Here is a 20,072-nt window from a genome sequence, read left to right as displayed (position 1 = left end):
AACAAATTGTTAAGTGAGGGTAGTAGTATTTACTCCTTCCCTAGTTCCTTTTCTTTTAAAAGATGTTGCTATTTAAAGATAGCATCCTCCTCCCATTTTGTACCACTGAAGAGGATTGCAGTTAGCATTCAATATATATATATATATATATATATATATATATATATATATATATATATATATATATATATATATATATATATATCAAAAACCTTTTCCCACTTACAAGGGAGATAGCCAAAATACAAAGGCATAAAATTCATTCCATCCCCACATACTCCAGTTCCATTCATCCCCCGCCCTCGTATCTTGGCTTCTTCTGGATGATGGGTCATCCCTGCATCTCACCCACTGCCCTGGGTCAGAAGCAGTGTCACAAGACACAGCACATCCACAGCAAGGCCACTTCATTTAATCGGCGACCCCCCTCTCTCCGTCCCCTCATGCAGAAAAAGAGAAGACGAGGAGAAATGCCTTCGGGCTGTGTCAAATTATCTATCACACATACTCCCCCCCCCCCCAACCTCTTTCATGTATCACAGCATCATCCATACACAACCATTCTCCATTCACCCCTATCTTCTGTCTTCTCCCTTCCTTCCTCAACATACATACCCCTGTTTCCCAATGACCATTTTACCCCATCTATCCATCTCATCCTTGGTTGCCCTCTCATGTTCACTCCTTCCACCTCTGCCTCCCACACCTCTTTTACTAATATTTCTTCACTCATTCTTTCCATGTGTCCTAACCATCCCAGTACTCTTTCATCAACCCTATCTCCCAACTCCCTTTCCACCCCCATTCTTTTCACCTTGTTTCACACACTATCCAGCCTAGTAACCCTTATCATACTTCTCAGCCACCTCATCTCAAACACATTCAAACTCCTCCTCTCTTCTCTTATGTTCCATGTTTCTGCCCCATACATTGCTGTTGGCATAATCACTCCTTCATACAATCTCCTCTTAGCATCCATTCCCAAATGTTTATTTCTCATTACACTTCTTAATCCCCCAAGGCATGTGTATATGTAGTAAGCATATTACATTTACCTAGTTGTATTACACTTTTATGAACTTGTGTCATTTATAAACTTTTGTAACATTAATTTCTCATGCATTGTTTACATTCACTTACAGATGGAAAGTCAAAAGTTCCTAGCAGAGAATAGTGCATCTGTTTATATAAAACGTGTAGAAGCGCGAATTGTTGAAGAGGCTGATAGAGCTAAACATTATTTAGATGAATCTACAGAGAAAAGAATTGTAGAAGTAGTTGAAGATGAGCTTATCAAGAAGCATATGAAAACTATAGTAGAGGTAAGGAGAATTGTTCTCTTGTCCCATTTTATGCCTTGACTTTTTATAAAGGAGAAATGTAGAAAGGGGAACCCTAGTCCTTCATTCCATATTAATTAATTGCCTTGTATGGTATTTATGGAACACCATGTGAGGACAGAGCCTTTGTTAGTATGACGTTTCACTTGTTACATGTACTTGATAAAGTTGTAACAAACAAAATATTGTACTAATAAAGGTTCTGCCCTTGTATGGTGTTTATTTTGATAGACCCACTCTGCACCTATCCGTACTCATCCAAAAACTCTTTCATTGTCCCTTCCATCTTGTCCCCCCTGTGGTGATTAGGGAGAAAAACTCTGCAACTGTGTTCCCATACATTTTGTAGAAGGTGACTTAATGGGACAGAGTGAGAAGACTAAGGATTATACTCTGTACAATATCTTTTTCCTATGAAAAGTTGAGGCATAAGAAAGTCTGGGAGGAGATAATAATAATAAGATAATATTTATGTTGAAGAGATAAAAACTAATCTTAGTAATTTACTTTAAATTACTTCCCCTTTATTAACATAATTGTGTATGAAGTAGGTGTATGCTTTGGCTCAGTTACTTCCCTCCCCTGTCCTTGTAAGGGAGAGAGGGCCTTCAGTACATATATTATTTATTTAATGCATACCTTGGCTGGCTTACCTCCCTTGTGAGGTGCCTTTTGGTATTTAGACAGGTTTATTTTTATTTTATTTTTTTCTCTATTTTATAGATGGAGAATTCAGGTGTTGTGTATATGCTCAAGAACAACAAGACGGAAGACCTGGCATGTATGTACAAGCTTATGTCCCGGGTGTCAGATGGTTTGCGTACTGTGGCAGATTGTGTGTCACAGCACCTTCGGGAGCAAGGGAAGGCCCTTGTAGCAGAAGAGGAAGGAGGAAAGAATGCCATTACTTTTGTACAGGTAAAGTACTCAATATTTAGCAAGGATTTTGTGCCTTTTTTTTTAAGTATTCAATTCCCTTGAAGCTAAGGAGCTTCAGGCATCATTGCAATGAACCTGCTAGAAGTAATAAACTTCCTGCACAGGTAGCGCAATATAGTTCAGTTTGAAGCTTTAAGAATCATTCAGATAAACACCTAAGCAAGATGCTGTAATGATTATAATTTATTTTATATTATTTATTTTTGTTTTGTTATCATTTGTCTGTTTGATTTTCATTTATTATTAGTTTAATGTCAATTTATTATTATTTACTATTTACCTGTTTGTTTATTATTTAACTATACCTATGCATTTATTTATGTATTTTATTTGTTATTTACATTATTATAATTTTTATTTATTATTTTATTATTGTTATGATTTTTTTTCCGCATCCGACCTAGATATGGACCAAAAGGTCTCCTGTCGGCATGCTCCGCCTTTGTAATCCTTTGAAGTGATGGTATATTACACATACATCTCTAATACAACACATACAACTCATGAATCCATCTCACATACACTATCCTCACAAATGTTAACCAGCACACAAGGAATAAGAAGATATATCTCTTCTTTAAGTGACTTACAACCCCAAAAATATAAAAGATAGAGAAATGAATTAAATAAGATTGAAAAAAAAAAATCGGTAAATCAATCAATCCCTTGCCCCTGTGACCTTCAAGTAACTGGCAACAGTCTCCGGGTAGGTCTACAAGTAGAAGACCTGTGGCCCTCAGATAACTGGCAACAGCCTCTGGGTAGGTCTACAAGTCTACATTCTTATCTAGGGATTTTTAGTGTGGAGCATTGTAGTATGAAGTATTCTGTGTCCTTTGTAAAGATACAGAAGGGGCCATAAGAAAATTAATCAACTCCAAAGCTGAAGGCACAGACAAGATCTCAAACACCATAACTGAATAGCAGTTAGAGCCTTAATGAACATTTTCAACTACTGGTTGCACAGTAAGATTCCAAATGTCAAGAAAAGAACTCACATAATCCCAGTCTTGAATCCAAGTAAACCACCTGAAACCGCTATCATTCAGACCAGTCTCAGTACTATCCACAATAAACTAATGAGAAGGCTTATAACAATGAGAATCAAATCAGAAATACTTGCTTCTACCAACCAACATAAATTCAAGGAAGGCTACTCTACCAGCATTGCTCACAAACATCACAGAACAAGTACAGTAAGGATTAAAAAGATCTAACAGAAAGAACAGTTATGGTTGCCATAGATATACATACATATATACATACATACACATACCAATGGTTTTTTTGCCCTTACGAGGGAGATATAAACAAGGCTTTTTACAAGGTCCCCAGGTAGATGCTATACAAAAAGGTCATTGAGACAGACGATCTTAACAATAACAAGAAATGGTTTACCAACTTTATAGCAGGAAGACAATGCAAGATAACCCAGAACAACCAAATCTCAGTTTCAAAAAAAGCTATGCAGTGGAATCCCTCAAGACACAATATTTTCACCATTATTATTTAATCTCTTCATGAGTGATCTCCCAACTCCAGAACCAGAACTAAACACCAATGTTCTTTTATATGCAGATGACCTGACAGTAATAACCCAGCAGAGTAAGTACAAAATAACAGCAAAGAACACCCAAGCCTACTTGAAAAAAACAGAAACAGTGGCTCAAAAATAATTGAATGGAAACTTTATCCCACAAGTCATCATTGATGTAACTCACACAAAGTAACCATGAGTCAGAAAACCATCCCCTAGTAAAATTAAATGGCAAACCCTTCCATTGGAAAGGAACCCCAAAATTCTGCGTCTAGCATTTGATACTCATGTGACATTCAGCCCATATGTTAAGGACTTGACTGAAAATCAACAAGAAAACAAATCTCTTTTAAAACCATCATTAGCACTGACTTTGGAAAACAAAAAGAAATTAATAACCATCTATAAACAGTTCATAAGAACCACCCTAGTACATGCCTCCACTGCATGGTTCCCAACAATCAGCAAATCAGACACAAACAATTTACAAACCCCATAGAATGGTGCACTGAGAGTAATAACAGGGTGCACCAAAACCATCCCTATAGGACACCTACAAACAGAAACCAAAGTTTCCCCAATAGAACATCACATAAAGATGACAGGACAATTCTTTGCCAAAGCCCTTGATAACACACTATATCTCACAAGCACCACCAGCAGAGTGCAGAAAAAAACTATACCAGCAGCATGCTACTCAAGTATCTACCATAACCTTCCACCCAGACCTCACAAAACATCCATACAGAAACACATTCACACCCAGATGGCTGAGCAAGCCCTTCAGTATGCCAACAACAACCCCCAGATGTGAGTCCCACAGAGATGGCCCTCCCACACCAAACAAGAATCACACGAATGGGCCTGACCATAGATTTGAACTGCCCCAGATGTAACCACCACACAGAGGCCACAGAGCACCTCATACTGCAATTACCTCACACTAACAATCCCCATACAACACAATATCTTCCCTGAGTGACTTGTGGTCCCTCCCTGAGGCTGTTGCCGGTTTCCTGGGGGCAGCAGATTCTCTGCAAGAGAGATCAGGGCAAACATTGATTCATGTGGTCATTTCTGTTCTGCCACCATTGCCCACAGCTCTTGATCCCATCACTCGCTGCTTCGTCTGTTTCTTCCAGTCCCAATTCTGCCTACTATCTTTGCTCAAGATCCTCCTTGAAACATACCCATTCTTCCTGTACATGTTTCTCCTGTATCATATACCTCTGAGCATTGCCTGGTATTCTTTCTGTTTCATCTTCTCATTGAATTTGGTCACCTTTAAAAGTCTATCTATATACTAAGGGATTTTCCTCCCTCATAAGGGAGGTAACCAAATTAAATGGAACATATGAGCTCCCACCCATTGCATTTCCATCCACCACCCTTTCCTCCCTCTCATCTTAGCTCCTTGTGAATGAAGGTTCATCTCTGTCTCCTGCCCACTGCTCTGGTTCAGAAGCAATGCAGCAAGATACAGTACATGCACAGCAAGGCTGCTTCACTTAATCAGCGACTCCCCTCTCCATCTCCTCATGTGGAAAATAGAGAAAACTGGAGAAATTCCTTCAGGCAGCATTAAAATGTAATTCACACATGACCGCTCCCTATTCCCACTCACCCATCCCCTGCCCCCTCCCTTCCTTGCATCACATTGTCATCCATACACAGCCATTTTCCACTACTCTATCTCTTGCCTTCTCCCTTGCTCAGAAGACATTCCTCCTCTTGCTCAAAGCCCCTTTCATCCTATCCATCCATGTCATCCCTGCAAGTTCACTCCATCCACCTATGCCTTCCATGCCTTGTTTACTAGTCTTTCTTTGCTCAATCTTTCTGTCTAGACCATCCATATAATGCTCTTTCATCAACCCTCTCTGCCATTGCCTTTTCCACACCAATTCTCTTCACCTTTTTGTTACTTATTCTATCCAACCTTGTAACCCCTACCATACTTCTCAGACATTTCATCTCAAACACAATTATACTTTAAATATTACAAACACTGATACGGCCCAAACTGGAATATGCAGCACTTATATGGTCACCCAGTACAAAAAAGAATGTAAGAAAATTAGAAAGAATACAAAGAGCAATGACAAAGATGGTCCCAACACTTTCAAACCTGACATATGAACAAAGACTGGCTGAACTGGAATTGCCAACCCTGGAACAAAGAAGAGAACGAAGGGACCTACTAACCATCTACAGAATTATGAAAGGAAAAGAATGCCTTGATAGAGAGGACTTATTAACCTCTTCACTACGGGGCACATCGCACGTCTGGCAGCATTAGCTGCCCGATGTGCGATGTTGCGTCATAATAATTGCATTATAAAAATAAAGTCAGTGCTCAATCGTTCGTTCTCTTTCACCTGTGTATTTTGATAACCATAGAAAACTGATGAAGCCAGTTTAGAGAGAATGAAAATTACGTAGGTACGACTACGATAAATATAATCAAGATGGCGACGTCTGCAACTTCGAGTACCCACCTGCTCCTCATGCCGCCTACGTAGGCGTCACTGTATGGAAGTGGTTAAAGTGGGACAGAGGAAAAACAAGAGGACATGCAGTGAAACTCAAAAGGGATAACTACAGAAGAGACCTGAAAAAGAACAACTTCCCACACAGAGTGATAGATATATGGAACAAATTGGATGAAGAAATAGTGTGCAAATACAATACAAGAATTTAGGAACAAACTTGATCTTGCAAGATACAAAAACGGGTCACCATGAGCATAGCTCCCCTTTCCGTATAATACAATTAGGTAAATACAACTAGGTAAACATTTAAACTTCTTTCTGCCTCTCTTAAATTCCAAGTTTCTACCCCATATGGTGTTGTCGGCACAATCACCCCTTCAAATAATATCCCCTTTGCATCCATTCCCAAATGCCTATCTTGACACATTTTAAACCTATTCAAGTAAAATTTTTGCGTGCAGCATCAGATGCCTAATGTATGATGCATCACACTACTAGCATTATAAAATATAAATTGCTGTTTTACTTGTTCTCTTTCACTCTGAGTAATAATAAACACAGAAAACGTGATCAAGCCAATTCACAGAATTCAGGGGTCACTCGGCTACAACTACAAAATAAATATAATCAAGACGCTGATGCCAGCATCCTTGTATACCCAGTTGTGCCACATGACACCTATGTAGGCATCATCATATGGAAGAGGTTAATCCCTCAAGGCATTTAGTTGATTCTCTCTACAATTTACCTCCACCTCCACCCCTCCCTTTCCTGCCACATGCAACCCCAAATAACTAAAACTATTCACTTCCAGCCTCTCTTCTTTAAGACTTCCAACTCTGCCATCCTCTCCCCATCTACATCATGTCACCTTACTTTTACCCACATTTACTTTCAACTTCCTCCTATGGCATACCATTCCAAACTCCATCACTGTCTTATCCCTGTGATGCAGCCACAAGTGGTGTTGTCAGCAAACAACTGGCTCACCTTCCTCTTCTCTCCATTTTTTTTAAACCATGTATTTCTTTTACCTTTAAAAAAGAAAGAAAGAAAAAACTCAGGACAACACATATATCTTGTATGGCCTCCAGTGGAACATGTAGTATGAGATTCATATTAGCCAATTATTATTTTGTACTTAAAGGAGGTTTCTTTGCAATATCCATGTAGTTCAAGCAGGGAAGAGTGTGGTGGGAGTGAAAAGGGTTTGGATGCATCTTGAGGAACCTCACATTGAGGATAACAACTCTGATATGCATACATACATGTGTTCTTTTGCCATAATCTGCAAGGGGTTGAGGGGATTGTCAATTTTTTAGATACATTGAATGATGTAGTTCTTCCATTTCAGAATTTGTTAGACCTAAAGGATCGATTTGATCACTTCCTACACCATTCCTTCAACAATGATAAGATCTTCAAGCAAATGATTGCTGCAGATTTTGAATATTTCCTCAACCTAAACAACAAATCTCCAGAATATCTTTCTCTCTTTATTGATGACAAACTTAAAAAGGGAGTTAAAGGAGTAAGTAACCATATTCCATTTGTGTTTTACTTCAATGTTAAGAATTATTTTCAAGGTCTAGCATGTGGGATCTGGAAAATGATTATTCCATGTTCTTCATTTAAATGTGATTATAGAAACAAGTGAATTGAACACCTGAAATTATTTTCCTTATTTTTGCCTTATTACATTTTTATTAAAAATAGGCATGAGAAAATTCCATCATCATTATATCCATCCTGCTGAAATTTTTTATATCAATCAGGTCTTCATTTTATCATGTATATTGACTAATTACTCAGAATTAGTACAACACAGTAGTACAGTATTTATTTTCTTGATGGGCTTCGGTACAGCCCATGGGTTATAGATAAATACCCTGTGGCTGTGGGTCCCTTGAATGAGAGACCTAAGGGAATAATGGTTATGCTTGGCTACCTGATCATTGGTCCTCCTCTCTCTGCCATTTATACTTGTATCATTCTCTCTCCAATTTTTTCTTTGCAAAGAGAAGAGCAGATGTGAAATGGGGTAAGAGTATGACAGAAATTTTTGAAAGCAATAAAAAGATGTTTTGGAAGGAAATTAAAAGAGAAAGAGGAGGCAAATCAAGTAGAGAAGAAAAGGTAAAAATTGCAGATGGAGAGATAATAATGGAAGAGAAGGCAGTGAGAGGAAGGTGGGCAGAGTATTTTAGGGAGTTGCTAAATGTGAAGGAGGATAGGGACGGAAAGGTAGTTGCAGTGGGAAGCTCTTAAGAAAATGAGAGTGATGAGTGAGGAAAATGGAGGAGAAATAGGGAAAGATGAAGTGAAAGCAGCTGTTAAGATGATGAGAGCAGGTAAAGCACCTGGTCTGGATGGATGCCATGCAGAATGTCTGAAGAAAGGAGGTACAGTTATGATGGACTGGCTGGTGTGGTTAATGTTTTCTGGACAGAGGGTAGAGTGCCGGAGGACTGGAGGAGTGCCTGTATAGTTCCGCTATACAAGGGAAAGGGGGACAAGTGTGAGTGTAGTAGTTTCAGAGGGATCAGGTTGTTGAGTGTAGTTGGGAAGCTTTATGGGAGGATCTTGATTGAGAGGATTAGGAGAGGAACAGAGGGAGTAATTGGTGAGGAACAGTGTGGGTTTAGGACAGGTAGGGGTTGTGTAGATCAGATTTTTGTGGTAAGATAGATATGTGAAAAAGCTATAGGAAAAGGTAATGATGTTTTTTGAGCTTTTATGGATCTGGAAAAGGCTTATGACAGGGAGACACTGTGGGAGGTACTGCATATATTTGGGATAGGAGGAAATCTGTTAAGAGCTGTGAAGAATTTTTATAAGAGTAGTAGGGCTTGTGTTAGGATTAGAAATGGAGAGAGTGAATGGTTTTAGGTAAAAGTGGGACTTCATCGGGAATGTGTTTTGTCGCCCTGGCTGTTCAACTTGTACATGGATGGGGTGGTGCGAGAGGTGAATGCAAGGGTAGTGGGTCAGGGATTGGAGATGATTAAAGAAAATGGAGAAAAGTGGGAGGTGAGCCAGTTGTTGTTTGCTGACGACACTGCACTTGTGGCAGGATCAGAGGAGGGATTGAGGAAGTTAGTGACAGAGTTTGAGAAGGTGTGTGAAAGAAGGAAGCTAAAGATAAATGTGGGCAAAAGTAAGGTGATGATATGTACAAGGGGAGAGAGTGACAGCAGGTTGAAAGTGAGCATTAAGGGTGAAAGACTGGAGGAAATGGGTAGTTTTAGATACTTGGGTGCGAATGTGGCAGGAAAGGGAGAAGTGTGGGTGGAGGTAGAATGTAGATTGAGAGAAGCGAGTAAATGCCTTGGTGGATTGAAAAGTGTAATGAGAAATAGACATCTGGGAATGGATGCTAAGAGGAGGTTATATGAAGGAGTGATTGTGCCAACAGCATTGTATGGGGCAGAAACATGGAACATGAGAGAGGAAGAGAGAAGGAGTTTGAATGTGTTTGAGATGAAATGTCTGAGAAGTATGATAGAGGTTATTAGGCTGGATAGAGTGAGAAATGAGGAGGTGAGGAGGAGAACAGGGGTGGAAAGGGAACTGGAAGATAGGGTTGATGAAAGAGTATTAGGATGGTTTGGACACATGGAAAGAATGATTGAAGAAAGATAATTAATAGAAGTGTGGAAGGCATAGGTGGAAGGAGTGAAATGAGGGGGTGTCCTAGGATGAGATGGATGGATGGGGTGAAAGGGTCATTACAAAAGATAGGAATGTCTGGAGGAAGGACGGTAGAAGACAGAAGATAGGGGTGAATGGAGAGGGGTTGTGTATAGATGATGCTGTGATGCATGAGGGGGAGTGGGTAGGGGATGGGGGTGAGGAAGTATGTATGAGAAAAAAATTGATGCAGCCCAAAGGGATTTCTCCCCGTCTTCTCCTTTTCTGCATAGGTGGACGGAGAAGGGGGGTCGCCGAATTTATGAAGCGGCCTTGCTGTGGATGTGCTGTGTCTTGCGACACTGCTTCTGACCCAGGGCAGTGGACAGGATGCAGGGATGACCCGTCATCCAGGAGGTGCCAAGATAAGAGGGAGGGAGGAGGGTGGAGGGGAGTGGAATATATAGGAAATGGAATGGGTGGGAGTGGTTTCTATGCCTTTTTCTTTTTGGTTTCCCCCCGCATAGGGGGAAAAATCCTTTGGTATATGTATGTTATCACTTATGCCAAGCAGTACTTTGGATAGAGTGAGAAATGAGGAGGTGAGGAGGAGAGAAGGGGTGGAAAAAGAGATGACGGATAGAACTGATGAAAGAGTATTGGGATAGTTTGGACACATGGAAAGAATGAGTAAAGAAAGATTAGTAAAAGAGGTGTGGAAGGCAGATGTGGAGGGAGTGAACATGAGGGGGCGACCTAGGATGAGATGGATGGATGGGGTGAAAGGAGCTTTGGGCAAGAGGGGAATATCTGTTGAACAAGGAAGGGATAGGGGTGAGTGGAGAATGATTGTGTATGGGCGATATTTTGATGCAGCATGAAGGATGGGAGAGGGGGAGGGGTGAGTGGATGTTTGTGAATATTTTGACAGCCAGAAGGGATTTTCCACATGAGAGGACAGAAAGCCCATGGTGTATATACTTCGTAAGGTACCATCCATTCTACTTCATGGACAACTAATGCACTCATTTCTATGGATATTTCATTGTATAAGGTTATCTTTTTTTTATGTAAAAGATCACCCTGAAAGCTTGTGGTGAACAGTACATAATTAACCTCTTCAATACAAGTCAAATTCACACATACAGCATTGGATGCCTGAGGTATGATGATTGATGCATCACAATACTCGCATGATAGAATATAAAGTCGAAGAAAAGGAGAAGATGGGGAGAAATCCCTTCGGCTGCATCAATTTATTTCTCATACATACACTTTTATACTACGACTGTCCCTCCGTTATGCTGTCCCCCAACCCCTTGCTGCTGTCCTGTACCATTTCTCTGAGTATTCAATTTCTGTAGTGGGGGAAAAGAATACTGCCACCAAGTATTTCCATTTGGATCGTAAGAGGCAAGAAGAAAGGGACGGGGAGTAGGACTAGGCATCCTTCTCCTTGTAGCCCCACAGGGGACATTCCTAAACAAAAAAGTAAAGGCATAAGAGGGTCTGGGAGTTTTCTGACCAGCACCCTAAGGTTTGGGTCTTTTAATGTGCGTGGATGTGGTACAGATGAGAGTAAAAGGGAAGAGATAGGTAGTATGTTTGTGAGAAGAAAGATGTATGTGTTGGCTTTGAGTGAAACTAAGTTGAATGGGAAGGGTGAGAGTAAGTTTGGGAGTGTAGGTGGGAGGTTATCAGGAGTGAAGGGAGGGCGAGGGAGGGAAGGGGTGGCTATTCTAGTAAGTGAAGAGATAGGTAAACCTGTAGTGGACTGGAAGGAGGTTTCCTCAAGAATAATGTGGATGAAGGTGAAACTGGGAAAGGAGATGTGGGTCTTTGTAAGTGCATATGGGCCTGGCAGTGAGAAGAGTGTAGAAGAAAGGGAGGCCTTTTGGATAGATTTAAATGAGTGCATAGATGATTTAGGGAGAAATATCAATGTAATAGTACTGGGAGACCTTAATGGTAGGGTAGGAAATGGTCCAATTGATGGAGTGGTTGGGAAATGTGGAGTTCCAGGAAAGAATCGTAGTGGTTAGTTGATGGTGGAAATGTGTCTAGAAAGATAGTTGATGATAGCAAATACAGTGTTTCGGAAGAAAGTCAAGCATAAGTACACATGGGAGAGGGTGGTGGATGGAAGGGTGGTAGATAGAGCGTTGATGGATTATGTAATGGTAAATAGGATTATGATAGGAAGAGTTAAAGATGTACATATGCTAAGGGGAGAGGGTGGGGGAATATCAGATCATTTTTTGGTGGAAGGTAAGTTGAGAGTGGAGGATAGATGGAGAAAGAGGAAAGGGACAAAAGTTAGGGAGGTGCTTAGAGTGAACTCTTTAAATGAAAAGGAAAAGAAGGAGTACAAGAAGAAGCTGAAGGAGGAGTGGGAGGGAGTGAAGGATAGAGTAGAGCTAGGTGTGGAGGAGGAATGGGGATGGTTCAAGGAGGGAGTCACAAAGTGTGCAAAGATGGTGTGTGGAACAAGAAGGACAGGAGGAAATAGAAGGAAGGGTAGTGAATGGTGGGATGAGGAAACAAAGAAGGTTGTAGAAGAGAAGAAGTGAGCTTTCAGAGATTGGTTACAAAATAGGACGAGGGAGTCATATGAGAGGTACAAAGAAAAGAAAAGAGACGTAAAGCAAAAGGTAAAGGAGGCAAAAAGGAGAGCAGATGTGAAGTGGGGTAAGAGTATGACAGAAATTTTTGAAAGTAATAAAAAGATGTTTTGAAAAGAAATTAACCTCTTCACTCCGGGAGACATCGCACATCTGGCAGCATTAGCTTCCCGATGTGCGATGTTGCGTCATAATAATCGCATTATAAAAAATAAAGTCAGTGCTCAATCGTTCGTTCTCTTTCACCCGTGTATTTTGATAACCATAGAAAATTGATGAAGCCCGTTTAGAGAGAATGGAAATTACGTTGGTACGACTACAATAAATATAATCAAGATGGCGACGTCGGCATCATCGCATACCCACTTGCGCCTCATGCCGCCTATGTAGGCGTCACCGTATGGAAGTGGTTAAGAGAGGAAGAGGAGGCGAATCAAGTAGAGAAGAAAAGGTAAAAGGTGCAGATGGAGAGATGATAATGGAAGAGAAGGCAGTAAGGGGAAGATGGGCAGAATATTTTAGGGAGTTGCTAAATGTGAAGGAGGATAGGGAGGGAAAGATAGTTGCAGTGGGAAATGCTAAGAAAATGACCGTGATGAGTGAGGAAAATGGAGGAGAAATAAAGAAGGATGAAGTGAAGGCAGTTGTCAAGATGATGAAAGGAGGTAAGGCACCTGGTCTGGATGGATGCCATGCAGAATGTCTGAAAAAGGGAGGTACAGTGATGGTGGACTGGCTGGTGAGGTTATTTAATGTTTGCTGGAGAGAGGGTAGAGTGCCGGAGGACTGGAGGAGTGCCTGTATAGTTCCACTTTACAAGGGAAAAGGGGACAAGTGTGAATGTAGTAGTTTCAGATGGATTAGCTTGTTAAGTGTAGTTGGGAATGCTTATGGGAGGATCTTGATTGAGAGGATTAGGAGAGGAACAGAGGGAGTAATTGGTGACGAACAGTGTGGATTTAGGACAGGTAGAGGTTGTGTAGATCAGATCTTTGTGGTAAGACAAATATGTGAGAAAGCTATAGGAAAGGGGAAGGATGTTTTTTTGGCTTTTATGGATCTGGAAAAGGCTTACGATAGGGTAGACAGAAAGGCACTGTGGGAGATACTGCAGATATATGGGATAGGAGGAAAGCTTCTAGGAGCTGTCAAGAGTTTTTATGAGAGTAGTAGAGCTTGTGTTAGGATTAGAAATGGAGAGAGTGAGTGGTTTGAGGTAAAGGTGGAACTTCGTCAAGGATGCGTTATGTGGCCTTGGCTGTTCAACTTATACATGGATGGGGTGGTGCGAGAGGTAAATGCAAGGGTAGTGGGTCAGGGATTGGAGATGGTTAAAGAAAATGGAGAAAAATGGGAGGTGAGCCAGCTGTTGTTTGCTGAAGACACTGTGCTTGTGGCAGGGTCGGAGGAGGAATTGAGGAAGCTGGTGGCAGAGTTTGGGAGAGTATGTGATAGAAGAAAGCTAAAGATAAATGTGGGTAAAAGTAAGGTGATGAGATGTACAAGGGGTGAAAGTGGCAGTAGACTGGAAGTGAGCATGAAGGGAGAGTGACTGGAGGAAGTGGATAGTTTTAGATACTTGGGTGCAAATGTGGCAGGAAAAGGTGAAGTGAAGGTGGAGGTAGAATGTAGATGGAGAGAAGCGAGTAAATGCCTTGGTGGATTGAAGAGTGTAATGAGGAATAGACATTTGGGAATGGATGCTAAGAGGAGACTGTATGAAGGAGTGATTACGCCAACAGCACTGTATGGGGCAGAAACATGGAACATAAGAGAGGAAGAGAAGGAGTTTGAATGTGTTTGAGATGAGGTGTCTGAGAAGTATGATGGGGGTTACTAGGCTATATAGAGTGAGAAATGAGGAGGTGAGGAGAAGAACGGGGGTGGAAAGGGAGTTGGGAGATAGGGTTGATGAAAGAGTATTAGGATGGTTTGGACACATGGAAAGAATGAGTGAAGAAAGACTAGTAAAAGAGGTTTGGAAGGCAGATGTGGAGGGAGTGAAGATGAGGGGACGTCCTAGGATGAGGTGGATGGATGGGGTGAAGGGGGCTTTGGGGAAGAGGGGAATGTCTGTTGAGGAAGGATGAGAGAGGACAGAAGACGGGTGAATGGAAAATGGTTGTATATGGATGATGTGATGCATGAGGTGGAATGGGCAGGGGGATGAGGGGTGAGGTAGTATGTGTGAGCAAAATTTGACGCAGCCCGAAGGGATTTCTCCCCATCTTCTCCTTTTATGCATGGGGGGACGGAGAGGGGTGGTCGCCGATTTAATGAAGTGTCCTTGCTGTGGATGTGCTGTGTCTTGCGACACTGCTTCTGACCCAGAGCAGTGGACAAGGTGCAGGAATGACCCGTCATCCAGGAGGTGCTAAGATGGGAGGGAGGGTGGAGGGGTGTGAAGTGTATTCAGGGATGGAATGGATGGGAATGATTTTATGCCTTTTCCTTTTTGGCTACCTCCCTTGTAAGGGGGAAGCCTTGGTATATGTATGTATGCATGCACATACACCTTCACCCCCCCATCCTCCAACCCCTCATGCATGACAGCATCATCCATACACAACCCTTCCCCATTCACCCCTATCTTCTGTCCTCTCCCATCCTTCCTCAACAGACATTCCTCTCTTTCATAATTCCCCTTTTACCCCATCCATCCATCTCATCCTAGGATGCCTCCTCATGTTTACTCCTTCCACCTCTGCCTTCCACATTTCTTTTACTAATCTTTTTTCACTCATTCTTTCCATGTGTCCAAACCATCTAAATACTCTTTCATCAACCCTATCTCCCAACTCCCTTTCCACCCCTGTTCTCCTCCTCACCTCCTCATATCTCACTCTATCCAGGCTAGTAACCCCTATCATACTTCTCAGACATTTCATCTCAAACACATTCAAACTCCTTCTCTCTTCCTCTCTTATGTTCCATGTTTATGCCCCATACAGTGCTGTCGGCACAATCACTCTTTTATATACCCTTCTCTTAGCATCCATTCCCAGATGTCTATTTCTCATTACACTTTTTAATCCACCAAGGCATTTATTCACTTCTCTCAATCTACATTCTACCTCCACTTTCACTCCACCTTTTCCTGCCACATTTGCACCCAAGTATCTAAAACTATCCACTTCCTCCAGTCCCTTAACCTCTTCACTCCGGGGCACATCGCACGTCTGGCAGCATAAGCTGCCCGACATGTGGTGTTGCGTCATAATCTCATTATATAAAATAAAGTCAGTGCTCAATCGTTCGTTCTCTTTCACCCATGAATTTTGATAACCATAGAAAATATGATGAAGCCAGTTTAGAGAGAATGGAGGTTACATAGGTACGACTACAATAAATATAATCGAGACGCTGACGTGGGCATCATCGCATACCCACTTGCTCCTCATTACGCCTACGTAGGCGTCACTGTGTGGAAGTGGTTAATGCTCACTTTCAGTCTGCTGCCACTTTCACCCCTTGTACATCTCATCACCTTACTTTTACCCACATTTATCTTCAGCTTTCTTCTTTCACACACTGTCCCAAACTCTGTCACCAACTTCCTCAATCCCTCCTCCAATCCTGCCACAAGCGCAGTGTCATCTGCAAACAACAGCTGGCTCACCTCCCACTTTTCTCCATTTTCTCTAACCATCTCCAATCCTTGACCCACCACCCTTGCATTTATCTCTCGCACCACCCCATCCATGTACAAGTTGAACAGCCAGGGCGACATAACACATCCCTGACGAAGTCCCACCTTTACCTCGAACCAATCACTCTCTCCATTTCTAATCCTGACACATGCTCTACTACTCTCGTAAAAACTCTTGACAGCTCTTAGAAGCTTTCCTCCTATCCCGTATATCCGCAAAGCCTCCCATAGTGCCTTCCTGTCTACCCTGTTGTAAGCCTTTTCCAGATCCATAAAAGCCCAAAAAACATCCTTCCCCTCTCCTATAGCTTTCTCACATATTTGTCTTACCACAAAAATCTGATCTACACAACCTCTACTCGTCCTAAATCCACACTATTCGTCACCAATTCCCTCTGTTCCTCTCCTAATCCTCTCAATCAAGATCCTCCCATAAGCCATCCCAACTACACTTAACCCCTTCCATACGGTGCCGCACATGTAGGCGTCATGAGGAGCAAGTGGATTTCCGATGCTGCCATATCGGCGTCTTGATTATATTTATTGTAGTTGCCCCTGTATTTTTACATTCTCCCTAATCTGCTCTTAATCCCATTCTCTGTGGTTTTCAAAATTCACGGGTGAAAGAGAGAACGATCGATATAAGCCGTGACTATATTTTATGATGCGAGTATTATTACGACACGTCGTACGGCTGGCATTGGCTGCTGCCCGCGAGATTTATTTAAGTCCCATAGTGAAGTGGTTAACAAGCTAATCCCTCTGAAACTACTACATTCACACTTGTCCCCTTTTCCCTTGTAAAGTGGAACTATACAGGCACTCCTCCAGTCCTCCGGCACTCTACCCTCTCTCCAGCAAACATTAAATAACCTCACCAGCCAGTCCATCATCACTGTACCTCCTTTTTTTAGACATTCTGCATGGCATCCATCCAGACCAGGTGCCTTACCTGCTTTCATCATCTTAACAACTGCCTTCACTTCATCCTTCCTTATTTCTCCTCCAGTTTCCTCACTCATCACGGTCATTTTCTTAGCATTTCCCACTGCAACTATCTTTCCCTCCCTATCCTCCTTCACATTTAGCAACTCCGTTAAATATTCTGCCCATCTTCCCCTTACTGCCTTCTCTTCCATTATCATCTCTCCATCTGCACCTTATACCTATTCTTCTCTACTTGATTCACCTCTTCTTCCTTTCGTAATTTCTTTCCAAAACATCTTTTTATTACTTTCAAAATTTTCAGTTTAATAATATGTATAATGTGGTGTGATAGCATGACAACAGTAAGATGCATATTGATTAAAGAATAAATCCTTAACCATCATAATTTTGCCATTTGCGAAAGCCGTTTGGTGGGGAGATGGACTACTTGTACAGCAAGTATTGCCAAAAATATCTATTTCACCTTTGAATCAGAGATGGTTGTCTTATATGTTGACATAAACAGTACCTATGAATAAGGCATATATATATATTTTCTTAATCTATGGTGGATGATTGAGATGTTTAATTTCAATGAGTTTGTTTTAGTATCCTGTGCTGTTTGCTTTCATTGCTGATGTATTTCTTTGCATTGCAGATGACTGAAGCAGAAATTGAAGGTGTGCTAGATAAGACTATGGTGCTGTTCAGATTTCTTCAAGAGAAGGATGTGTTTGAACGTTATTACAAACAACACCTTGCAAAGAGACTATTGTTACAGAAATCTGTGTCAGAAGATTTGGAAAAGACAATGATTTCCAAATTGAAGACTGAATGTGGTTGTCAATTTACTTCCAAATTAGAGGGCATGTTCAAGGATGTGACCATATCAAACACCATAAATGACGAGTTCAAACAGCGGGTGCAGACAACTGGGGTGAGCTTCAGATACATCAAGGAACTGAACTAAAACTATCCAATTTCTGTACTAATTACTGTTATATTTGTTTCATAGTTTTCACACCAAGTGACGTAATTGGTGCTTGGTGAAAATTGTAGATTGTGAGTTGAATGTTGTTGTAACTTTGATTTTTACTTTCAGACGAATTTATCAGGCGTAGATATTTATGTTCGTGTATTAACCACTGGTTGCTGGCCAACCCAATCGGCAAACCTGAAGGCTAATGTTCCCATGGCACCACGTAATGCCTTCGAGGCTTTCCGAAGATTCTACCTCAATAAGCACAGTGGTAGACAGCTAACCTTACAACCACAGTTAGGGTAGGAGTAATTCCAGCATATATTTATTCTATAGTAATTTATTAATTCTAATTTTTTTTTTTTTTTTTTTTTTTTTCTTTTTCTTTCTTCTTCTGCAAGTGGTGGTCCTGTCGGACATTAGAACAGTCTCTCTACTACTCATCTTCAAAAACCGTCAACACCCTCATCTCCATTGTAGGTATTGCCTGTAGATGTTGATATTCTGTATCCAGACTGAGCCTAGAAAATCTATTACCCTTGACAGTATGTCTTTCACCTTTTCATATAAGATCTGGGAAGCAGTGACTGCTCTCCAATTACTACTTGTGACATAGAAACCATTTCACACTAATACACCATAAACAATAGCACAGCATATCTTCCCAGATATACATTACACAGTTTAAAGCAGTGATTCTCAACTTTTTTTTTGGCCATTATGCCCACCTAATCACTTTTAAAATCCTGATGTCTCCAATGTGGTGATATACAATTCTTATCATGTGAAAAATAAACTCCCCTTCAACAGTAAAAACATAAAACCTTGGTTTAAAATCACTTCAAAAGAACAATGCATAAATGAAAAGTAAAAACAAAACAAATTGAATGAAATAAAAATAAATTTGACCCAGACTTTCTCTGTTGCCCTCAATTGCTCCCCTTAACCCCTTCCATACGGTGCCGCACACGTAGGCGTCATGGGGAGCGAGTGTATTCGCGAGGCTGCCATATCGGCGTCTTGATTATATTTATTGTTGTCGCCCCTCCATAATGACATTCTTTCTAATTCTTTTGTAATCGCATTTTCTATGGTTATCAAAATTCACGGGTGAAGAGAGAACGATCGATATAAGCGGTGACTATATTTTATGATGCGAGTATTATTACGACACGTCGTACGGCTGGCATTGGCTGCTGCCACCGAGATCTAAGTCCATGACGCCTACGTGTGCGGCACCGTATGGAAGGGGTTAAAAATCATATTGCCCACCTGAAAAACTGAATTGCCCACCTGAAAAACCAAATTGCCCATATACGCCCCACGTTGAGAAGCACTAGTTGAAAGCCACCCTGTATGCCAAATCAAATCTCACAGATGAGTCAGATTCATGGAATGTCTTGGATGTCACTGCCTGATTTGCCTTGGGGAGTCTTCTGTTTTGTTCATTCTCACTGCCTTCCTTAAAGTATCTTTGCATGGCCACTGCAAGTAATGGTGAGCTTACAAGGTGAATGTCGGAGAGAACATCTACTTGTCACCCATCTTTAAAACCTGTCAATACCCTCAACTCCATCAGGAGGTGCAGCTCTATGGGGCTGACTCTTGATTTCCAGACTGGGCCCAAAATCTCTCTTATCAGCTTCAAATGCATTACATCCTCTTTTTTATAAAGGAGAGCAGACTGTTAGCAAATGCTCCCTTCTTCCCGTTACTAATCAGTGACAGAAAATATTAAATACTAATACAACAGACAACAGTCCAAAATTTCTCCCCAAAGAGATCTATTAGAAAATTTAATATTTTATTAGCAACAACCAGCACCACTATCCTTTGAGACAGTATTGTAATGAAGTAGTGGAGTTATAGAGGAAGTGAACGAGAGATTTGAGGAGAGTAGTATGACAGAAGGATAGCAAAATTTTAAATGGGATCAGCATTGGTCATTAAAGAATGCT

At 41.2% G+C, this 20,072-nt stretch overlaps 1 protein-coding gene across 1 annotated transcript in view; it reads left to right on the top strand.

Annotated features, from left to right (window-relative positions):
* Positions 1-18,416, top strand: part of Cul3 (cullin 3) — a gene marked incomplete at its 3' end in the record, with an annotated part of 111,512 nt that extends 93,096 nt beyond the window's left edge. The window contains 5 exon segments of the mRNA XM_076207899.1: positions 1,143-1,322; positions 2,064-2,258; positions 7,663-7,839; positions 17,794-18,072; positions 18,238-18,416. Coding sequence (XP_076064014.1) covers positions 1,143-1,322; positions 2,064-2,258; positions 7,663-7,839; positions 17,794-18,072; positions 18,238-18,416 — 1,010 coding nt within the window.
* Positions 18,417-20,072: the final 1,656 nt, after the last annotated feature.

The sequence above is a fragment of the Oratosquilla oratoria genome, chromosome 24, assembly GCF_046742065.1.
Source record: "Oratosquilla oratoria isolate Oo_2021 chromosome 24, ASM4674206v1, whole genome shotgun sequence".
Lineage (NCBI taxonomy): Eukaryota > Metazoa > Arthropoda > Malacostraca > Stomatopoda > Squillidae > Oratosquilla > Oratosquilla oratoria.
Note: the sequence above shows the minus strand (reverse complement) of the source record. Positions and strands in the feature narration are given on the sequence as shown.